The sequence below is a fragment of the Oreochromis aureus genome, linkage group 10 (assembly GCF_013358895.1).
Source record: "Oreochromis aureus strain Israel breed Guangdong linkage group 10, ZZ_aureus, whole genome shotgun sequence".
In the NCBI taxonomy this organism is placed as follows: domain Eukaryota; kingdom Metazoa; phylum Chordata; class Actinopteri; order Cichliformes; family Cichlidae; genus Oreochromis; species Oreochromis aureus.
The window spans coordinates 9,056,552-9,074,100 of NC_052951.1; the positions used below are offsets into that span (position 1 = coordinate 9,056,552).

The 17,549-nt window shown below is 40.3% G+C and overlaps 1 protein-coding gene across 7 annotated transcripts in view; it reads right to left on the reverse strand.

The window, feature by feature from the left end:
• Positions 1-17,549, reverse strand: part of msi2b (musashi RNA-binding protein 2b) — a 262,995-nt gene that overhangs the window by 170,915 nt on the left and 74,531 nt on the right. For all 7 annotated transcript variants that reach the window (XM_039618135.1, XM_039618134.1, XM_039618133.1 and 4 more), the window contains exon 6: positions 9,019-9,111. In XM_039618135.1, coding sequence (XP_039474069.1) covers positions 9,019-9,111 — 93 coding nt within the window. The remainder of the gene's footprint in view (positions 1-9,018; positions 9,112-17,549) is intronic.

Consider the following 17,549-nt stretch of genomic DNA (forward strand, 5'->3'; position numbering starts at 1 on the left):
AAATTTAATCCTAGGCATCAACGTTTTAGCCACTGTTAATCTCTCTGGCTTTTTCTAGCCATTGGTCAGCTCTAACTATTCAAACATATGACATATAACAATGTCAGGCACATAATCAGGGGTCCGTTTATATTTGAGTGAATTTCTTTGCAATGCTTGAATGTGTGTGCATCTTTCTTAGTGTAACATGTAGTAGATGAGTCATTTCACATCAAGTGTGCTGCTGCTATAAATGAACAAATTAAATGTTCTTAAAATGCATCACACACAATTTACAGATTTTTCAGTAGTTACAGTTTAACTTACAATAAGTTTATGCATATAGATAAAATCTAAAGGGGACCTGTTATGCTCTTTCCGAGCCCTGTATTTTTTCTTTAACTCTACTAGTGCCTCTTTGCCTTTGACTGTGCAGAATAATAATTGTCTGAAGCTGAATTTTTATGATATTTTTTTTTTCACTTAATATGAGCATCCACCATTATAGGAGTACATTTAACAGTAAAGTACAGTATATATCTTTTGAAATAGTTTGTGTCCCTGAATTGTCTATCCTCCCCTGTTTCTTACTGAAATTCTTCTGAATACGTCCCCTTGTTGGTCCTCTAGTCACATGACTTGCTTTAAGTTGTATATTTATTTTGGGGGAAAGCATCTGTATGTCACTCTTTCATCACCTTTTTTTCAATGTTTCACAGAAAGGTTAGAGCAGGGGTGTAAAACATAAGGCCCAGGGGCCAGAATTGTGCCGCCAAAGACTCCAATCTAGCCCACTGGATGGCTTCGTAAAATGTAATGGATAGGATAAATTATGAATGTCTAACTGTATTTTCATAAGGGTTACAGCTTTTCACTACTCATAAAGACCTCCCCTATTGCCATTCATACTCCTGTCTTCCTTCTCTCACCCCAACCAGTCGCGGCAGATGGCCGTCCCTTCCTGAGCCTGGTTCTGCCAGAGGTTTCTTCCTGTGAAAAGGGAGTTTTTCCTTCCCGCTGTTGCCAAAGTGCTTGCTCATAGGGAGTCATATGATTGTTGGGTTTTTCTCTCTATGTATTATTGTCTACCTTACAAGTGCCTTGAGGCAACTGTTGTTGTGATTTGGTGCTGTATAAATAAAAATTGAATGAAAATACACTAAAACATGAACAATGAAATGACAAAGAGGTCCCATTTTTCACCTTCCACTTTGCATTTCTGTCAGGTCTGGCACTGAGCTAACAGAAATCTCTCTATAATTTTATATTTATTTCTTACAATTGAAACCCAAAGAGTCTGGCAGACCTCTTTTATTAACTACACTGGCATTTCTTTATTATGTAAACCAAAAAAGAACAAAACTGAAATTTATTGTTGAAATTGCACTTGTTTTTCTTATATTAAAATGTATAAGCGTTTAAATGTGTAGTTAAAATGATTTACTCTGACAGAAAAGGAAATTGCACTGGTTCAGCTCACTCAAGGGCCGTATGTGACCCACCACGTAAAATTTCGAGTTTGACATTTCTGTGTTAGAGCATAACATGTTCAGCTTGTTAGCTTTACAGTATGAACTCACACATTTTGAAATTTTGTTTATATGCCTAATACACATGTTCAAAATGCTTCTTCAACAGGAATGATGGTTATTAACAGATTAACAGCCTGACAACTAATGAATGCCTTGCCACACTGATTTGCTTATTCACCGTAGTGTGTTAAAAACATGGGTAAACTAGCACAGAACTGTGAGATATATTCACATATCTCAGAGGATAAGTCTTAGTGCCTTTTGTGATACACCGACCATTTGTGTAGAAACATGAGGCAATAATGGTTATGCTAACAACATGTTAACATTGTCATTTTTTAACAAAACATATTCACTACAGAAAATGAACAAACTCTCAAAAATATATGAGAACAAAGAATACAACAGAATCAGAGAAGAGCTGCATAAGAGAAAGCACGTTAGAAAGAAAATGACAACCTCTGCAATTAGATCTTTTGCTGAAACTACAGTTTTCATAGCAATTACTCTCTTTTGTTTGGCCTACTTACTCTGCTTCAACTAAATATTTTTCCAATCAGTCTTGTCACTACCAATGTAGCTTCAAAATGAAACCTAACAAGCAATTTCTAATAACTTTATTTAATGGTTCACATTTCTCCTTAAGTCTACATAATCTAACACTTTGAGAAGAACTGAGGATACTCAGACACACATACACATGCAGGAATGAGCTGTAAGTGTTTTAGCTAAGTGAAACCTTTGAGACTTACTTAGCCCTTCACATCAAACCACAGCACATTGTGTACATTTTCATGTAAGAACATTTATCTGGTGATTTCAAGAAGGCAGTGTGTAGGAGGCACTCATAACATGAGCTGGAGCTGCCTGTGGACCTGGTCACACACAGCAGTAGGTGGCTAAAGAAGGAAAAGCAAAGGGCCACTTGAAGTCAACACTTATGCTGAATTCACATACTATATGAAAGACATATATACTGTCAGTGTTGTGGAAAGTAAGTTATAGCCAACTCTCACCGCAATGCAGTATTCTTTCCTCACTTTTGTCTCGTCTTAATTTTCAAAGCATATCACAGAAATATTATTGAACATGATTTTGAAGCTCTTGTTCTTTTACTACTGTTCTCTACATAAGTGTGTGGACCCAATGCTAAAGATGGCTGTTTTATTCTGTTTGTCATATACTTGTAAAATGTTAATGGCTGTTTAGGCAGTGGCTGATTTGAGATAAATCCATGCAGAGGACAGCACGAATGATCTGTACAGCTCTGTGTATCACTTTATATATTGGTAAGAAATGTGCATTGTCATCATTTGAGCTGTACTGTGTCAACAGCTTGTTTCGCAGGTGTTGCTGAGTCATGCTCTATGAAAAATGTCAGATGAGGGCGAATTTTTTTAAAAGGGATTTAAACGCAGTCTATCCATCTACCTATCTATCTATAGAAAACACACACATAGCATATACCAAAGCATATTTCATAGGCATCTGGGAAATAAAGCTCTTTTTTGAGTCTCAGACGTGCTCTCCCACATAAGATTCCCTAAGGACTAGACCACAGTTTGCAAAGCCGAGGTGTCCACCTCCACACCAGTCTGATGGTGAGACCGCTGCAAATTACTCATGACACTTCCTCTGATGACATTTTTAAAACCGCTTCCTCTGGTGAATGGCATCTCTGCCCCCTCCCAACCATCTATCCACCACCACCATCAACACTCCACCCCAACACACACATTAATTCCCCGGTCTACTCGTGTCACAAGAGAGATTGCTGCCTCCTGCCTTCACCTGATTGACCCCCTTTGAGCAGGTGCTGGATCTGATCCAATCACAGTCAATCTTTTTTTAAACATTTCATTCTTTAAGCAGAACAGGGGCTCAAAATTCCATCATTCAATGACCCGATCAGTCGCCGATAACACAATCAAGCCAATCCCGGCTTATCCCCGGGGGAGCCATTTCAGGAGGGACAGCTGGGAGATGAGGCTACAGACCTACAGAAAGGTGTCAATCTCCCTTGATCCACAGCTCTTTTTCGTGAGCCGCCTATACTGCACAGCATCTAGTTGTTAAAGACCACTTGATATTGTGCTATTACTTAGTGCTCTAAATTCTATTTAATCCTCTGTTAAAGGTCTGCAGCAATCTGCAGTAAAGACATATACATTAACACATGCACACGTTCACTCTCTTACACAAAGACATACACTCGAGAAACGCTCTCAGACCTGCAATAGATCTCAATTTTTTTACGGCCATTTAAAAGCTACTCTATTGAAAATGTTGCTGGGCCACTGGGCAAATAAAGGTCGAGGGGGATATGAAATAGTTTGTCTTACGGGCCCCTTCCCCCCGTGTGTCCCTGCAGCACCACGGCCATATCCACATTCATAGCCAATTCATTTATATTGCACTGCCCTTCTCATTGCTAGTCTCAGTCACTAACTACAAGTGACTGCAATGAGATTGAAGCTTCTGGCTAAATCTCCATTGCAAGGCACAAGCTCCATCATTGCTGCTCTGATCACTCCTTATAATCACTGGAACCAGACTATATCCTCGGCTGATTGGGGGAGTCGCCGCAGAGAGGAAACAATCACAGAATGTCAGCAGATGATGGACACCGAGACGATGAAGTAGTGGTGGTCACTGTGAGCTACCATGTAAATGGCATGCAAATGTGCACCTGCACCAGCCGAGGAAGTGGAATGAAGAACTGTGGCCTTTTGATTAGGTTCCTTTCCCTCGCATGAAGTGTACTTTTCTGCAATGATCATCCATGTCTGCCATTTCAGCCAATGAACATGTTGAACATGTGAACAAGCCCAAAGTGCAATTAATGTGCGTGCTAACGGTTTCTATTTTAAGCTCAGTGGATGGGTTGTTGAAAGAGCCTAAGTGCCATCGTAGGTTAAATTTAATCTGAAATCAAACAGATAAGACAGGAGTGATGAGATCAATTATTATTTGTGATTTGCAATCTCTGAGCACTGATTGAAATGGGCTCTGCGAGGACGGCATGCCACAGTACTCTATATTCTATAATGATCATTGTCATCAGGGCTGCTTTTTCTCTCAGAATACCTGAAAACCTTGAACATCTTTAAGGACCCTGGGCAGGTATGCAAAATTAATTCATACGGTCTTTACAGGCGGTCACAGAGTTATTTTTTTGCCATTTACAAAATCTAAGGGCACGCAAAATGTCAGCCGTGGTATTAGATTACCAGAGCCACAGAACAAATTTCATGCACTAACCAAGGAATCTTTGCCCGATGCCTGCATTTTAATTCTGCCTCTCATCTGCTTCCTTTCAGTGAAAGTATAAGAGAAGTATGCAGTTCCCTAGCCAAGGGTGAAACAGCACATAGCAGCTCTCGGTTGGGAGAAGGCACTCTGACAGTGATCTTTCCATCAGTTCACTCATCCTTCCAGTGTCCTCCAACACAAGCCATCACTCTAGCAGTCACGTCTCTCATCTGCCATTTGTTTCTTCTTTTTCTTCATTGTAAGACCACTGCTGTATTTTATAACTCATTGATAAACTATGTGTCTACCTTTATTGCTCCTGAGCCCAGTGGCACTGAATTGGTTAAGCTCCTCCTTCTCCTGCTGCCACTGAGCTCCACCTCCAGGATCTGGCTCTAGACCAGTGGAGCAAGAGACCTAGGACCGCTTAGACATAAAGGGACGATTGTGGCAGCCCAGTGACATGGAAGCAAGTAGTTCTGATGAAACTAACCGTCAGCTTCAGGTCTGCAGGAACTGAGTCAGTGAGCTGTAGTTGTTTCAGCTCAGCCAAATAAAGGCACTATGAGACGCACTCAAAGCCGATTACAATAAACCAATGAGGAAGCATTATCCAACACAGCTAACTAGGACTTTAACTGCAGGGAGAGCTCATTTGAGGCCAGGGCAGGCCTCTGGTTGCACACCACATGCAAATTTCTAAGGTGTCAACAAACCTACTCCCATCTTTGATTAAAGATGGGAGTAGGTACTACTTAAGCGACATTTTGGTGACATCGGCATACTATTAGAGTTTAGAAAATGATAATGACATACTTGCTTAAGTCCAAAACTAAATTTTGCCTAATATGAAAACTTTATTATTTCAGTGCTTTTGAATCTAGACAGCAACCCAACAGATATAGGTTAAAGGAAAACTTTACCAATTTATGCACACAAATTTCATTTAGTTAAGTACTTAACTAAATATATGGTGTTTGAGCATGTCACACGATGGGCTTTGTGAAGCTACTGCCTATCAACAACCATTTGCATTGTCACAACACATTTATTTATCTTGACGATCTTGCTGGCAGAAAACAGGCAAACCTGATCTGCTGGCTTCTTTGAGGGCTCACATTAAAGCTAGTGTAGAGACCGAGATGTTGCTCATGCGGTCTAAATTGCAGTGGGGAACATTAGCTTGACAGGTGGTGCTGTACAGTGATTAGGACTGAGGCTTTAATGAATTTCCAATCATCAAATTAACTTCTTGCAGTAATCTTATTAATGATAGATCCAACAACACAGCATTCGGTGGGAAATAGCTCAAACTTTGGTCGCTGTGACACCACTGTGCAGGGCAGAAACAAAAGCAGTCTGCAGGGGGTGTATCTGCTTGTTGTGCAAACTACAGACAAAAGCAAAGGCAGCTTTGACGAGTTAAATGAATTAAGAATGCTTACAAGTGACTGGGCATATTGCAAACCTAGCAATATGAGATTTAAAAAAATGGGGAAAATGTCAACAAGCAAGGTCTAAATATGAGGGGAAATAACCAAAAATGCTATATGTGAAGGCTAACAGTCTTTTCTTAAAGTCTGCACAGTAGCACATAGTAGCACAAACAGCACAATGATTAATTTGACTTTATTGCAAGACAGAAATAGCAGCAGCAGCCTCCAGTTAAGAGTCCTTGAATATAAAGGGAGGCCAGGCAGTACTGATAAGATTGTCTCATCTGGCTTGCAGGGCTAAAGTGCAGTGTGCAGCCTGGGAAAAAAGAAAAAAAATGGAAGGCAGGATGTGGCTACTATTAGGCAGGTAATGGGATCCATCTGAGATGCATTAGAATCAGTCAAACACAACCACACTTCAGTTCCATTCAAATGACTGTCACAATCACTTCAAATGCACACCTCCAGCATGTACTGTAGGTGACAAAAAAGTGTCTCTGGCTGTGGAGCAGCTCCTCTGAAGTTGTGCCAGGCTCAGGCACTTTCCTAATAGTGACGGCTGGGAGAGTGGCAGTGAGACTGATGTGCATGAGAGCTGTCAGCCTCTGCCCATAACAAATGCCACATCTCCACCGTGACAGAATGGAGACAGAAGGGAGGGACTGAGGTGGGAGGGAGAGGAGGTGTGGAGGTTACAGACAAAACCTGTGACCCAATTGTGGCCACACCAGCTGTTTCTCCTTCACTGCCTCCCAACCACCGCCATCTCTGCAGACCACATCCTGCTAATTGGCGACATAGCACACACATACACGCGCATATAAAATATATATATATATATATATATATATATATAGACAGAGGAGTTGCTAAATAGTATCAGTGAAATGGCCTGTTCCCAGTGAGAAAGAACATTCGCTGGTGCCTTAAGCTGTAGTTCTCTGATGATTGATAAGTGTTTCAAAACAGACTTCCCAGAAATATAAATGACTAGCTGCCCTGCCACCATGCTGGCTAATGTCCCCCTTGACATGCACATAGGCTGACAGACAGAAAGACGGACTGATGGCTGACTGACAGACTGACACACATACTGCCACCAAGATTCTATGAAGGGGAAACTGAATTAATTGGTTTTTCCTTCTGTGGATAAGTCTTCAGAGTGGTGTGTATGTGGCGATAATGGTAGGTTGCACTGACAGGCAGGTTATTTAATAAATCCTGGGATGTGTAAGGCTGAAAGAAAGGACACACACAAAACAGAGAGAACCACTTTCTTTTTTTTGCTCTGTATCTTGTCTGCCATAGCCCCAAGTATCAACCTCTGATGTTCTTTTTTTGTGCCGAACACACTCAAACACGCTCATACGCACACATATGTACGTGCACACGTATACGCACAAGCACCCCTAATCACGCACCCACATAAATACACTTAATCGCTGACACACTCACGCATGGCAAGAGAAGTACTGCTAACACATCCAAGCATGCACAAGTAGGCTATAAAAGCACACACAGAAACATGCACAAGATCTCGCTCAATCAGTCTGATTTGTTTGTTTCCTCCTAAGCATTTGAGGATTCCTCAAGGAGGGAAAAAACTTTGTATAATCAAGTCAATTATGTCATTCAATCAAGTCGAAAATCATTTCGAGCCCTTTCTCACATCCATTGATTGCAAAGTCGTGCTGAATATTTGCTTGCTGCGTTCTATTGTGCAAATAAGCCATCTTTATTTGAAATGGCAGGCCAGGCCACGGTGAGGTCTTCGATGCCACTTCCAAACGAAAAAAAGGGAGCAAAACAAAGTCCTTCACCTTGCTCGCTGTCAGTCAAGAAACTAACAGTGGGCTTCATAGGGGAGAGCTGGTTGCATATTGTCTCTGAACAAGAAGAAAAAATGCAGTTTCTATTAATTTCTAAGGGCTCTTTTGTCTCCTTCAGTACCGCGGTACATTATGTGCCCATGAAAAATCCATCCTCACTAAAATTGTTTAAACTCAAGGTCAAGTGCTGATGTTACAGGGACTGTATCAACTGAAGGTGACCTTGACTGATGTGGATTATGACATGAGGGAAATGGATCTCTGCTCAGTGTGGGGAAATTATCTGTGAAATGCTGCCACTGTATCAAAGACTGTTTGTGTGTGTGTGTGTGTGTGTGTGTGTGTGTGTGTGTGCGCACGCACGTGTTTTAGAGTCACCGTGTGAGAGCGCTATATATACGTCCTTGTATAGATGGGTGTGCATATATGTCTCACTCATGGGTGGGGGGATTTGCGTGTGAGAACAGCATGCAGCAGCAGCATAAAGGAACAGACAGCTAAATACAATGCTGTGCCAGTGCCGTCACAATAGCCCGTTGAAACTTTATTTCCAATCCTGAGTTGTATTTGATTCTTATGTTATGCTATCACAGATAAAAAGAAAACATTATTTGTTTTTGTTTGGAGGAGTTTTTTTCCTCTTTGTAGGGTGGTTTGGTCATGGCAGCTGGTTGTCACTGCTTGTTTGCTCTGTAAGTAAAATACATGTTGCTGACCAGCCATGGTGCACTGCGTGAAGCTACTATATCTTCAGATGTTTGCCTGTCGAAACACATATTCATTTGTTCTACTGTAAAGATAAAGGGAAAAACCTGCCCTGCTGATTCCTCTTAAGGCTCAACGTTTGAGATAGCTATAAAGACTGAGATGCTGGTCAAGAGGTCAAAGTTACACCGGAATTAATCCAACATTTAATGGGAATTGAGAAGTGCTAAAGTGTGGGCTATTGTGACAACACCGCGCGCAGTGACAAGAAAAAACAAGTCTTACCTTCCCAAACTGTTCAAAATACTGCTTCACGTCTTCCACTACTGTATTGGCTGACAAGCCACCCACAAATATTTTCTTTGTTCTTGTGACCATCTGGAAGGAAAAAGGGCGACAGGAGATGATTAGTGACAAAGCTTCAAATGCTTTGTGCAACACCTTTAATGAGACTTCATACACAGTAAGTGAGCAGCACCTGGGTTGGAGGATGTAACAGGGCAAAGACAGTGTGATGCTAAAGCTATACATGCATTCACACAACGAAGTTAAAAAAACAGTAGCACCAGTAAGATCACAAACACTTGAGCTCTTAGAAGGAAAAACAAAAATATTTTAGTCATGCACCTTTTCTGCACAATAGCTTTTCGGATGGACGTGCAAATCAAATCACATTGTGAGAGAATTTAAAATTTCATCCATTTTGTCCTTAAAAGTTTCTCTTTATCTTTCCAAACATAAAAAAAACCTCAACACAAATAATTCATGGACTTTTAAAAAAAAGAAAGAAAAACAATTAATGAGAGCTAGGAGATGGAATCAGAGTGCATTAAAGCCTCATTTAGCTTCAAACAGCGAGAATATTAAGGATTATTACCCACAGTATCAAAAAGGGCACAAACATCTGCTGCCGACTACATGCTAAATTTAGGAGGACAATTTAACAGGGAAACACAGCAACAATTCAACATCGGCGTGAGTGTAAAATCTTTTTCTTTTTTTTTTCACGCACACAAGGTTGCACCAATTAAAAATTAGCTGGTAAACTAAATGAAGTGATATTTATGTAGCAATATTTCTCAACACACCAAGTGTTTTCATAAACTCACAACCCCTTAACATCTAACAAATTAAACCGTATTAAAGGGTCTGTGTTATTCATATTTTTTTTTTTAAGTGCAGGATATGATGTTATTATGATTAATGCTTTGGCCTCATCTGACTCTGCAATGAGAGGCTGCCTCTAACACTGTGGGGAGAAGGACTTTCACCTTAGACTGTTTCAGTGGTGATCACATTGCAGCTTATTATCTGATCCAGTCCTCGCTAGTGGCTCTACCTTTTAATGGTACAAAGAGGACGCTAAACTTATTTTTATTATGATCATGAAAATTCGCAATTATGCTGGTCATGGCATTAGTGAGGTCAATTAATCATCAACTTTGGAAACATCACTTGTTTATCTATCTATTGCCAAATGCGATGGCACAGTGTTGATCGAGCTCTATGGCCCACTGCTGAGAGTAATGCAATATTTATCAATGCACGGTATTATCACCCATGTCTGTGGTGACTTTCCCGGAAGAAAAAAGAAAAAAAAGAAGCTGTATTTAGTTGCTGCTAATGCAATCAGAACATTTCCTTCTGCTGCAGCTTCACATTAAAAGCATCTACAGTAAGTGGCGAAACACAAATGGCCTTTTTTTATGAAGTAGTCACCGCAAATGTAGTGTCTATCAGTGAGCGTTGCACTAAAGGCTATCATTCATCAAATATGCATCGACAAAACAAGACAGTGGTCATTTTCAGCATCTTCCCGCAGTTTGAAAAACGGCAGGGACTAATGGAACAAAGAAGGAGCAGCTACAATGAGCTGCAGGCACCAGGCTGCACATCTTCAACTGCTGACAGAGATAAGCCACATTCCCTTTCGCTGTGCCCTACTATGTCCACAGTTATGCTATGTGAGACATAGTTTATAGGAAAAAATAAATGTGTTGCTTGACTTGAAATTACACGGGTTTTGTATGATGCCTTCTACTTTCTGAAACCAGTATAATTAAACCATGTTTGTCAGGACTCAAATCTAATTATACTCACTGGCCACTTTTTAGGTATAACTGCTAACTGCTCATTAATACAACTATTTGATCAGCTAATCACGTGGCAGCAGCTAAGTGAATTTAGGGGTGTAGACAAGATCATTATGACCCGTTTACTTCAAACTGAGCATCAGAATGGGGAAGAAAGGTGATTTAAATGTCTTTGAATGTGGCATGGTCGTTGGTGCCAGATGGCAAACAATCAGGCTTTATAGAGAATGGGTAAAAAAGAGAGACTAGCTAGTGATCAGTAGTTCAGAAAAGATTTGCCAGACTGCGTCAAGCTAATAGGAAGGCAACAGTAACTCAAATAACCCCTAGTTACAACCGAGGTATGCAGAAGAGCATCTCTGAGCACACAGCCTGTGAAATGGGCTACAGCAGCAGAAGACCACAGTGGGTGCCACTCCTGTCAGCTAATAACAGGAAACGGAGGCTACAGTTCACACGGTTCCCCAACACTGCACAGCAGAAAACTGGAAAAAATGTTGTCTGGTCTGATGAGTCTTGATTTCTGCTGTGATGCTAAGACGGTAGGGTCACAATTTGGCATAAACAAAATGAAAATATCCCGACTTGTATCAAAGGTTCAGGCTACTGGTGGTATAAAGATGTGGGGGTTATTTACATGTCACATTTTGGGCCCCTTAGTATAAACTGATCATGGTTTAAACCCCAAAACCTGCTGCTTATCATGTCCATTCCTTTATGACTTGGCATAGTTTGCTCATATTCTGCTGATTTTCATCTCGAACTGGTCACTTGAACCTGACAGTGAGTTCACTGTACTCAAATGGCTTTCACAGTCACCAGATCTCAATCTAATAGAGCACCTTCAGGATGTAATAGAACAGGAGATTTGCATCATAGATGTGGAGCCGACAAATCTGTATTGCGTGATGCTATCATATACACAAACTAACCATACCTCTACCATGTGTGGAGTGAGTTTGGGTTTCTAGTGAGGGGCAAAAGTCCCCAACAGAACACAAGACAAAAATAGAGAATCATTCGGAAATAGAATTTGCCAATAATACAATTGTAAATCAATTATCTTGTTAGGAATCCAAAGTCTGAGCTAAAAATATTTATAAACCGCCCTACATTACCTATGTGAAGAGAAAGAATGACAAGCTAGTGCAATGAAAGTCTGACCTAAGTTTGTAAGGGACGGAAAAGTTGAGCAGAAAATTTGAGCCCTTGACCCAAGAGTGAAAGGATCCAGTGGCTCTGGTTTGGAGGAAAGGATCACTGCAATTAAATACAAACTATCCATCCATCCATCCATCCATCCATCCATCCATCCATCCATCCATCCATCCATCCATCCATCCATCCATCCATCCATCCATCCTCTTCTCTGTCCCAAGGCAATAAAGAGTTTTTCTGTTTTGACATGTATGATGATGATGGAAATCCTGCCGTGAAACTGCAGCACCTTCTTCTGCTTCTTCACCCAAACAACAGTCAGTGTTTTTCCTTAGTCTTGAACATAGGGCATAGATTTTTGAACAGATGCTGTCAACCACCACGATCAAAACCCAAAATGAAGGAATATGTTTTGGAAAAACTGTGTTCAAGCCCTCCGGTAGAGCTCCAGAGATTGGAGAATCAATACCAAAGCACACTGAAGCTGTTCTCTTTGTATATGCTGACCCAACACCTTACTAAGACATGGTGGGTTTTTACTTTAACTTATGATGCATCTTATAAGGTCAGCTTGTTTTTCTTGTACCAGTTTGGCCTGTGCAAACAGAGAAAGAACAAGATTACTGTACTTCGAAAAAGACCACATTAACCCAAACAAAATATTTACTGTCTCTGTAAAGTACTAAATCCATTCTACAGATTGAGAGCTCACTGATACGATGTGGTATATAATGATTTTTGATGCACCGCTCTGTAATCTAACTGGCAAAACAAACAAATAAAAAAAAAGAGTCAGAAAACGCAGCGGAGAAAGTCACGGCTCTGATCTCTCTCGGCTCGCCTAAATCAAACAAAAATAAATGATGGGGGCTGGATAAACATACTCTGGAGATGCCCGGCAAACAATCAAGAAAGCTGAAAGAGTCTACCTTGATCAAAATGCTGACCGAAACACTTTCCATCCATGAAAGAGGCTTAACACTGAGAAAAAAAGAAGCGACGTTCAGCTGGAGCTGAAGAACCATCTGTCAAGTGCTTTCCAGGTGCACACAGTCTCACAGGCACATAGCCTGCACATATGCACACAGCCTCCCACACATGGGTCCTCTCCTACAGTTAGTTTCTTTTTCATGAATTTTGCGCACGTGATTTTAAAAAAAAAAATTGTTTTATCATACAACTCAATTAATCCAACTATAAAACAAAAAAAGGGAAAAGAAATGAAGTCATTTCCCAGTTTTAACTCTAATTTAAAGGTGAAGAAGGGAAAAGAGCTCAGCGCACAGCCTCTTCTTTAGGCCTGGGGGTGCCGCCAAGATGAACAAATAACCAGAAAAAAAAGTAACCACGAGAGGCCGGGGCTGACACTGCACGCTCAACCAGTAAAAATGTAATCAGCGATGTTTTATTACACTGACAAGAGCAACGAGTCTCACTCAGCGCTTCATCAACTTCATGAGAATGTGCAATGGGCCACAGGTTTAAATATGCAAACACAGCTTGTGTAGTAATTAGTGATGGCACACAGGTGTCTAAATACTCTTGACCATCAATATCGCTGCAGATATCAGCCTGAACAATTCACAGAAAAACAAACAAATCAGTAAATTCAGTGTTTGACACGCTATACAGCAAAATCTGAGTTTATCCGTGTGACTTAAATCATGGCAAGTCAAGCTTTCCAAGATGGTACCTCTGTTAGTCCTTAGGTTAAATTGCTATTAGAAGGTTTGTGTAGAAAAGACATAATACCAGCCAAATTATGCATGCTAACATGCAATGTCACCTAATGTCAACGTGGCAATGATAATCTCAAAGCACACCTGAGGATGAGAGAGTAGAGCTTAGACTGAAGAAAGCCGAGTCAAGTCTGGCATTACAAAGCTGAGCCTGACAAGCTGAGTCTGAGATGTCATCAGATCAGAGTAAAGGTAAAGATGCCGCTCTTTTCTGGTGGGTTTTCCCTCGTGGAGATGACAATATAAGACTAACAGAATTGTTTTCTTTCCCTGCTTTCATTTAATACTTCTATTTGCTGCTCTGTAAAAACTTTTACAGGCTCTCAGTGAAGCTTGATGATGTTTCTTATTCACTGCTTTGCAGCCCTTGACTAATGGCGGACATGCAAAGTATCAACTGACTAAATTAGGGTTATTCACTGGCCAAAACCCAGCAGCTGCATCATCTTCTAAACCCCTCCTCCTCCCAACATCATGCCTCGGGCCTCAGGGGTTATCAGCCTTGGACGCTGCCGCAGGCAACCCCCAGCCAGACAGCTGCTGATAAACTGGCTGTGCAAGCATTTATCAACATCACTCACTTTTATCATTGCCAATCTAGGTATAAAAAAATAAAAAATAAAAATAAACAAGCCAATGTTCATGTCTGCTTGCCTCTCCACATCAGCTGTTTGTCCTGCTTTCCTCCGGGCCACCCATTCCCCCCGCTCATATTTCAGCCTCACTCCATCAGGCAGCAACTGGTCAAGTTTTCAGCCCTGTCTTCATACTCTGACATGTGTGCCCAATAGCTGATAGGATTGCTTGAGCCCTGGCACAACACAATTACTTTCTTTATTTCTCTCTCCATGGTGACAACAGGCATTAAGCCTCATAGTGCCAGAGCGGCAAAGTGAGTGAACTTATTGGAATCAACTGCGTTAGCTTATTCGTCTTTAAACATACACAGATCATAAAATTATGTTGTTTTCTTTTCCTTATGACACCAACTATCATATTAATTATAAATTTGAAATGTAGGAAAGATATGACATACGTGAACACAGCAGGGACGGAGCTGTGCATCATAGTACTTTTAATGTTTGCAACCATTTTCAACGATATGCAAAGGGTTACAAGTGATCTCAGTGTGTTTAGATAAAAGGTCTATAAATGGAGACGACTGTGTACTGTGGCTACTCTCCTGAGATGTGCGCCTCCAGCTAAAATCCCTCCAAAAGCACACCACAGAATCCCAGTGTAACATCCCTTAGCGCGTGAAGGGCACCTAGAAGCTCCATAATGCTACTGAAATGAAGAGCATGCAGCACTACGTGAAAAGGACACTACACACCAATATGAAGACCGCATCTAAACAGTGAACTTCCACAACAATACAGTACAGGGTTACTGGGCTGTCTTTTGGCGTACAGCTTGCTTGCCATCATTTAAGGGGGGAATTAATTAGATTGATGAATGTATCTTACATTTAGGTTATCATATCAGGTTTGCTGAAAGAAGGATGAAAAATGTCCTTCATCCTGTTTGCACTAATAAGTGCACTTACCACCTGTGAGCTGCAATTGCAAATAAAACCTTGTTTGATATTGTCAGACATGTCATTACTGTACATTTCCTTAAAATATTGTGATATAATTGAGGCTATATCTGCTTTCCCTATTACCCTTATATATTTTGGATGTGTATATGTGTGATTTTGATGAATGAATCAGTTACCAGCATATGTTATCCGCCAATAGAGCTTGATACATCCGCTATACGCCAATGTATTAGTATCGGCATTCATAACAGCCAATACATGAAAAATAGATGGGAGAAACACCCTTCAACAATGTTCCCATCATTTGTCCACCAGAGGGGACTCTACAACTTCCTTGTTGGCAAAAAGTGTTTGGAACCTAAACAACAACCAGATGATCTGAGCAGTCGATAATCCACGACTCATTGTAACAAAACCATGAGTTTATTTTTAAATTGCATTGTCATATTATCTTAGTAAGGACTCATGAATAACTGAATATAATAAATGTTGGAGAAATCTGTTTGTGTTTTGTGTCTTGATATATCCGATATGTCAGATTTTTAAATACCCAAATATCATTATTGTATTGGTCTTAAAAAAATCCTATATCTGACCATATATAATTTACTGGTATTTATTAGTAAAAATAAATAATTGCAATGAAACCAAGATGAATAAACTGAAAAATTTAAGTGTGAGTAAGTCACCAATTTAATTTGTACTTGTTTCATTCCACAGTCCTTCTACTGTGTCTACTGACAATTATAAGTTTCTGCTGGATTCTCTCTAAATTTACCTCCTCACTCCTCAGAAATAGTGAAGACAGATGAAGTGAAAATGCCATTAACTGAGTTGATGACAACACATTATGTTACCTTAAGTGCAATAAAGCCTTCACACCAAGTGTTACACTGAACATTTTGAGGGTGAGAGCAAGAGAAGAGGGAATTGTCGTCATCTGAGCTTTTGGGACGTTGCGGTGTTTCGCTGTTAATACAAGACTTAACATAAACATACAAAAAAAGAGTGTTGACATTGTTGACGTGAAATTGCCTAACTGATGAGTCTTTGCTTCTTCCATGCTTTTATAGCTGTTCCACTAGCAACTGGAGCACCAACGCTGACATGTGGGATAGTAAACAAGGAACAACACAGAATTGGGATTGTTGCAATCACAGTTCACAGTTGGGGTTTAACAGCACGTCTATTCATCTTGCACTGTTCAGTACATGATGTCTGGTTTGCTAAAATATGTCCTCGGGTCAGTCTACCCTGCGATCCCGAAATGTCAGAAGTCTTAGCAACATGCAGCATTTGAGCTCTTTAATTGTTATATAGCCAATTCAAATTTTAAAAGTAAAGGACTCATCTCTTCTTTTGTTTGTTTGTTTTCTTCTCCTGTACTGACACATAGCAAACCATAACTCCAAAGTCAACGCTCGCAACGAACAGTAAATTTTGTATCTCATCACGCTGATCGTGCTGTTGAGATGTTTTCCTGCCATACTTGAGATACAAGGAGCAAAGGTTGTTAACGATCGCCTTGTTTTAGGATTTATCTTTTTAAAACACAAAATGCATTTCTCGTTTCATAACAATTTACATAACTGCTGTTATTTTTCTAAAATATGTAGCAAGAGCATTAACATCAAGTCGATTGGATGAAATGACTTTGAAATTGCATCTAATTTGACACAGATCGTTTTACATGTTAACGAAGGAATTTTCTTAACTAAATCACACACTATGCAATAACAGTCACGAAGAAACTGAAAATTCCCTGCGCTGCATTTAAAGCCATATTAGTTCTGATCATTTCGATCTGCCTGCAGTATTTTAAAAAGTCTTTTTCAACAACATTCAGTTCAAGCTGACACTTTTAAAAAATGGACCACACTTCAACCCAGTTTTCCTTTAACCCAATTTTTCAAACATTCAGTTATTTTCGCACATCCCTAAGAGACAGTAAGGAGAGTTATCAGCGTGAATCAGAAAGTTCGTGTGTGCCTCTGCTTCAATGTGTTTCTAATTTCTTGAGTGTGCGAGGCTGTGCATGCGAAGGGCTACAACAATTACTGCCCTAGTGCATTTATCATGGTAATAGAAGGCGTGCCACAGATGAGAAAGGGAGACCAAAGGGAAAAAAAGTAAAAAGCTTCTGGTGCACTCTTATCAACACCTGTTAGCAGTTTTAAACAAAGACAGACGGAACCAAATGACTAACCATATACCTCTAAGAACAGCATGACCTTTTCTGTGAGGTCATCAAGAAAAAAAATGGCAGAAGCTATCTCACTGTGCCTG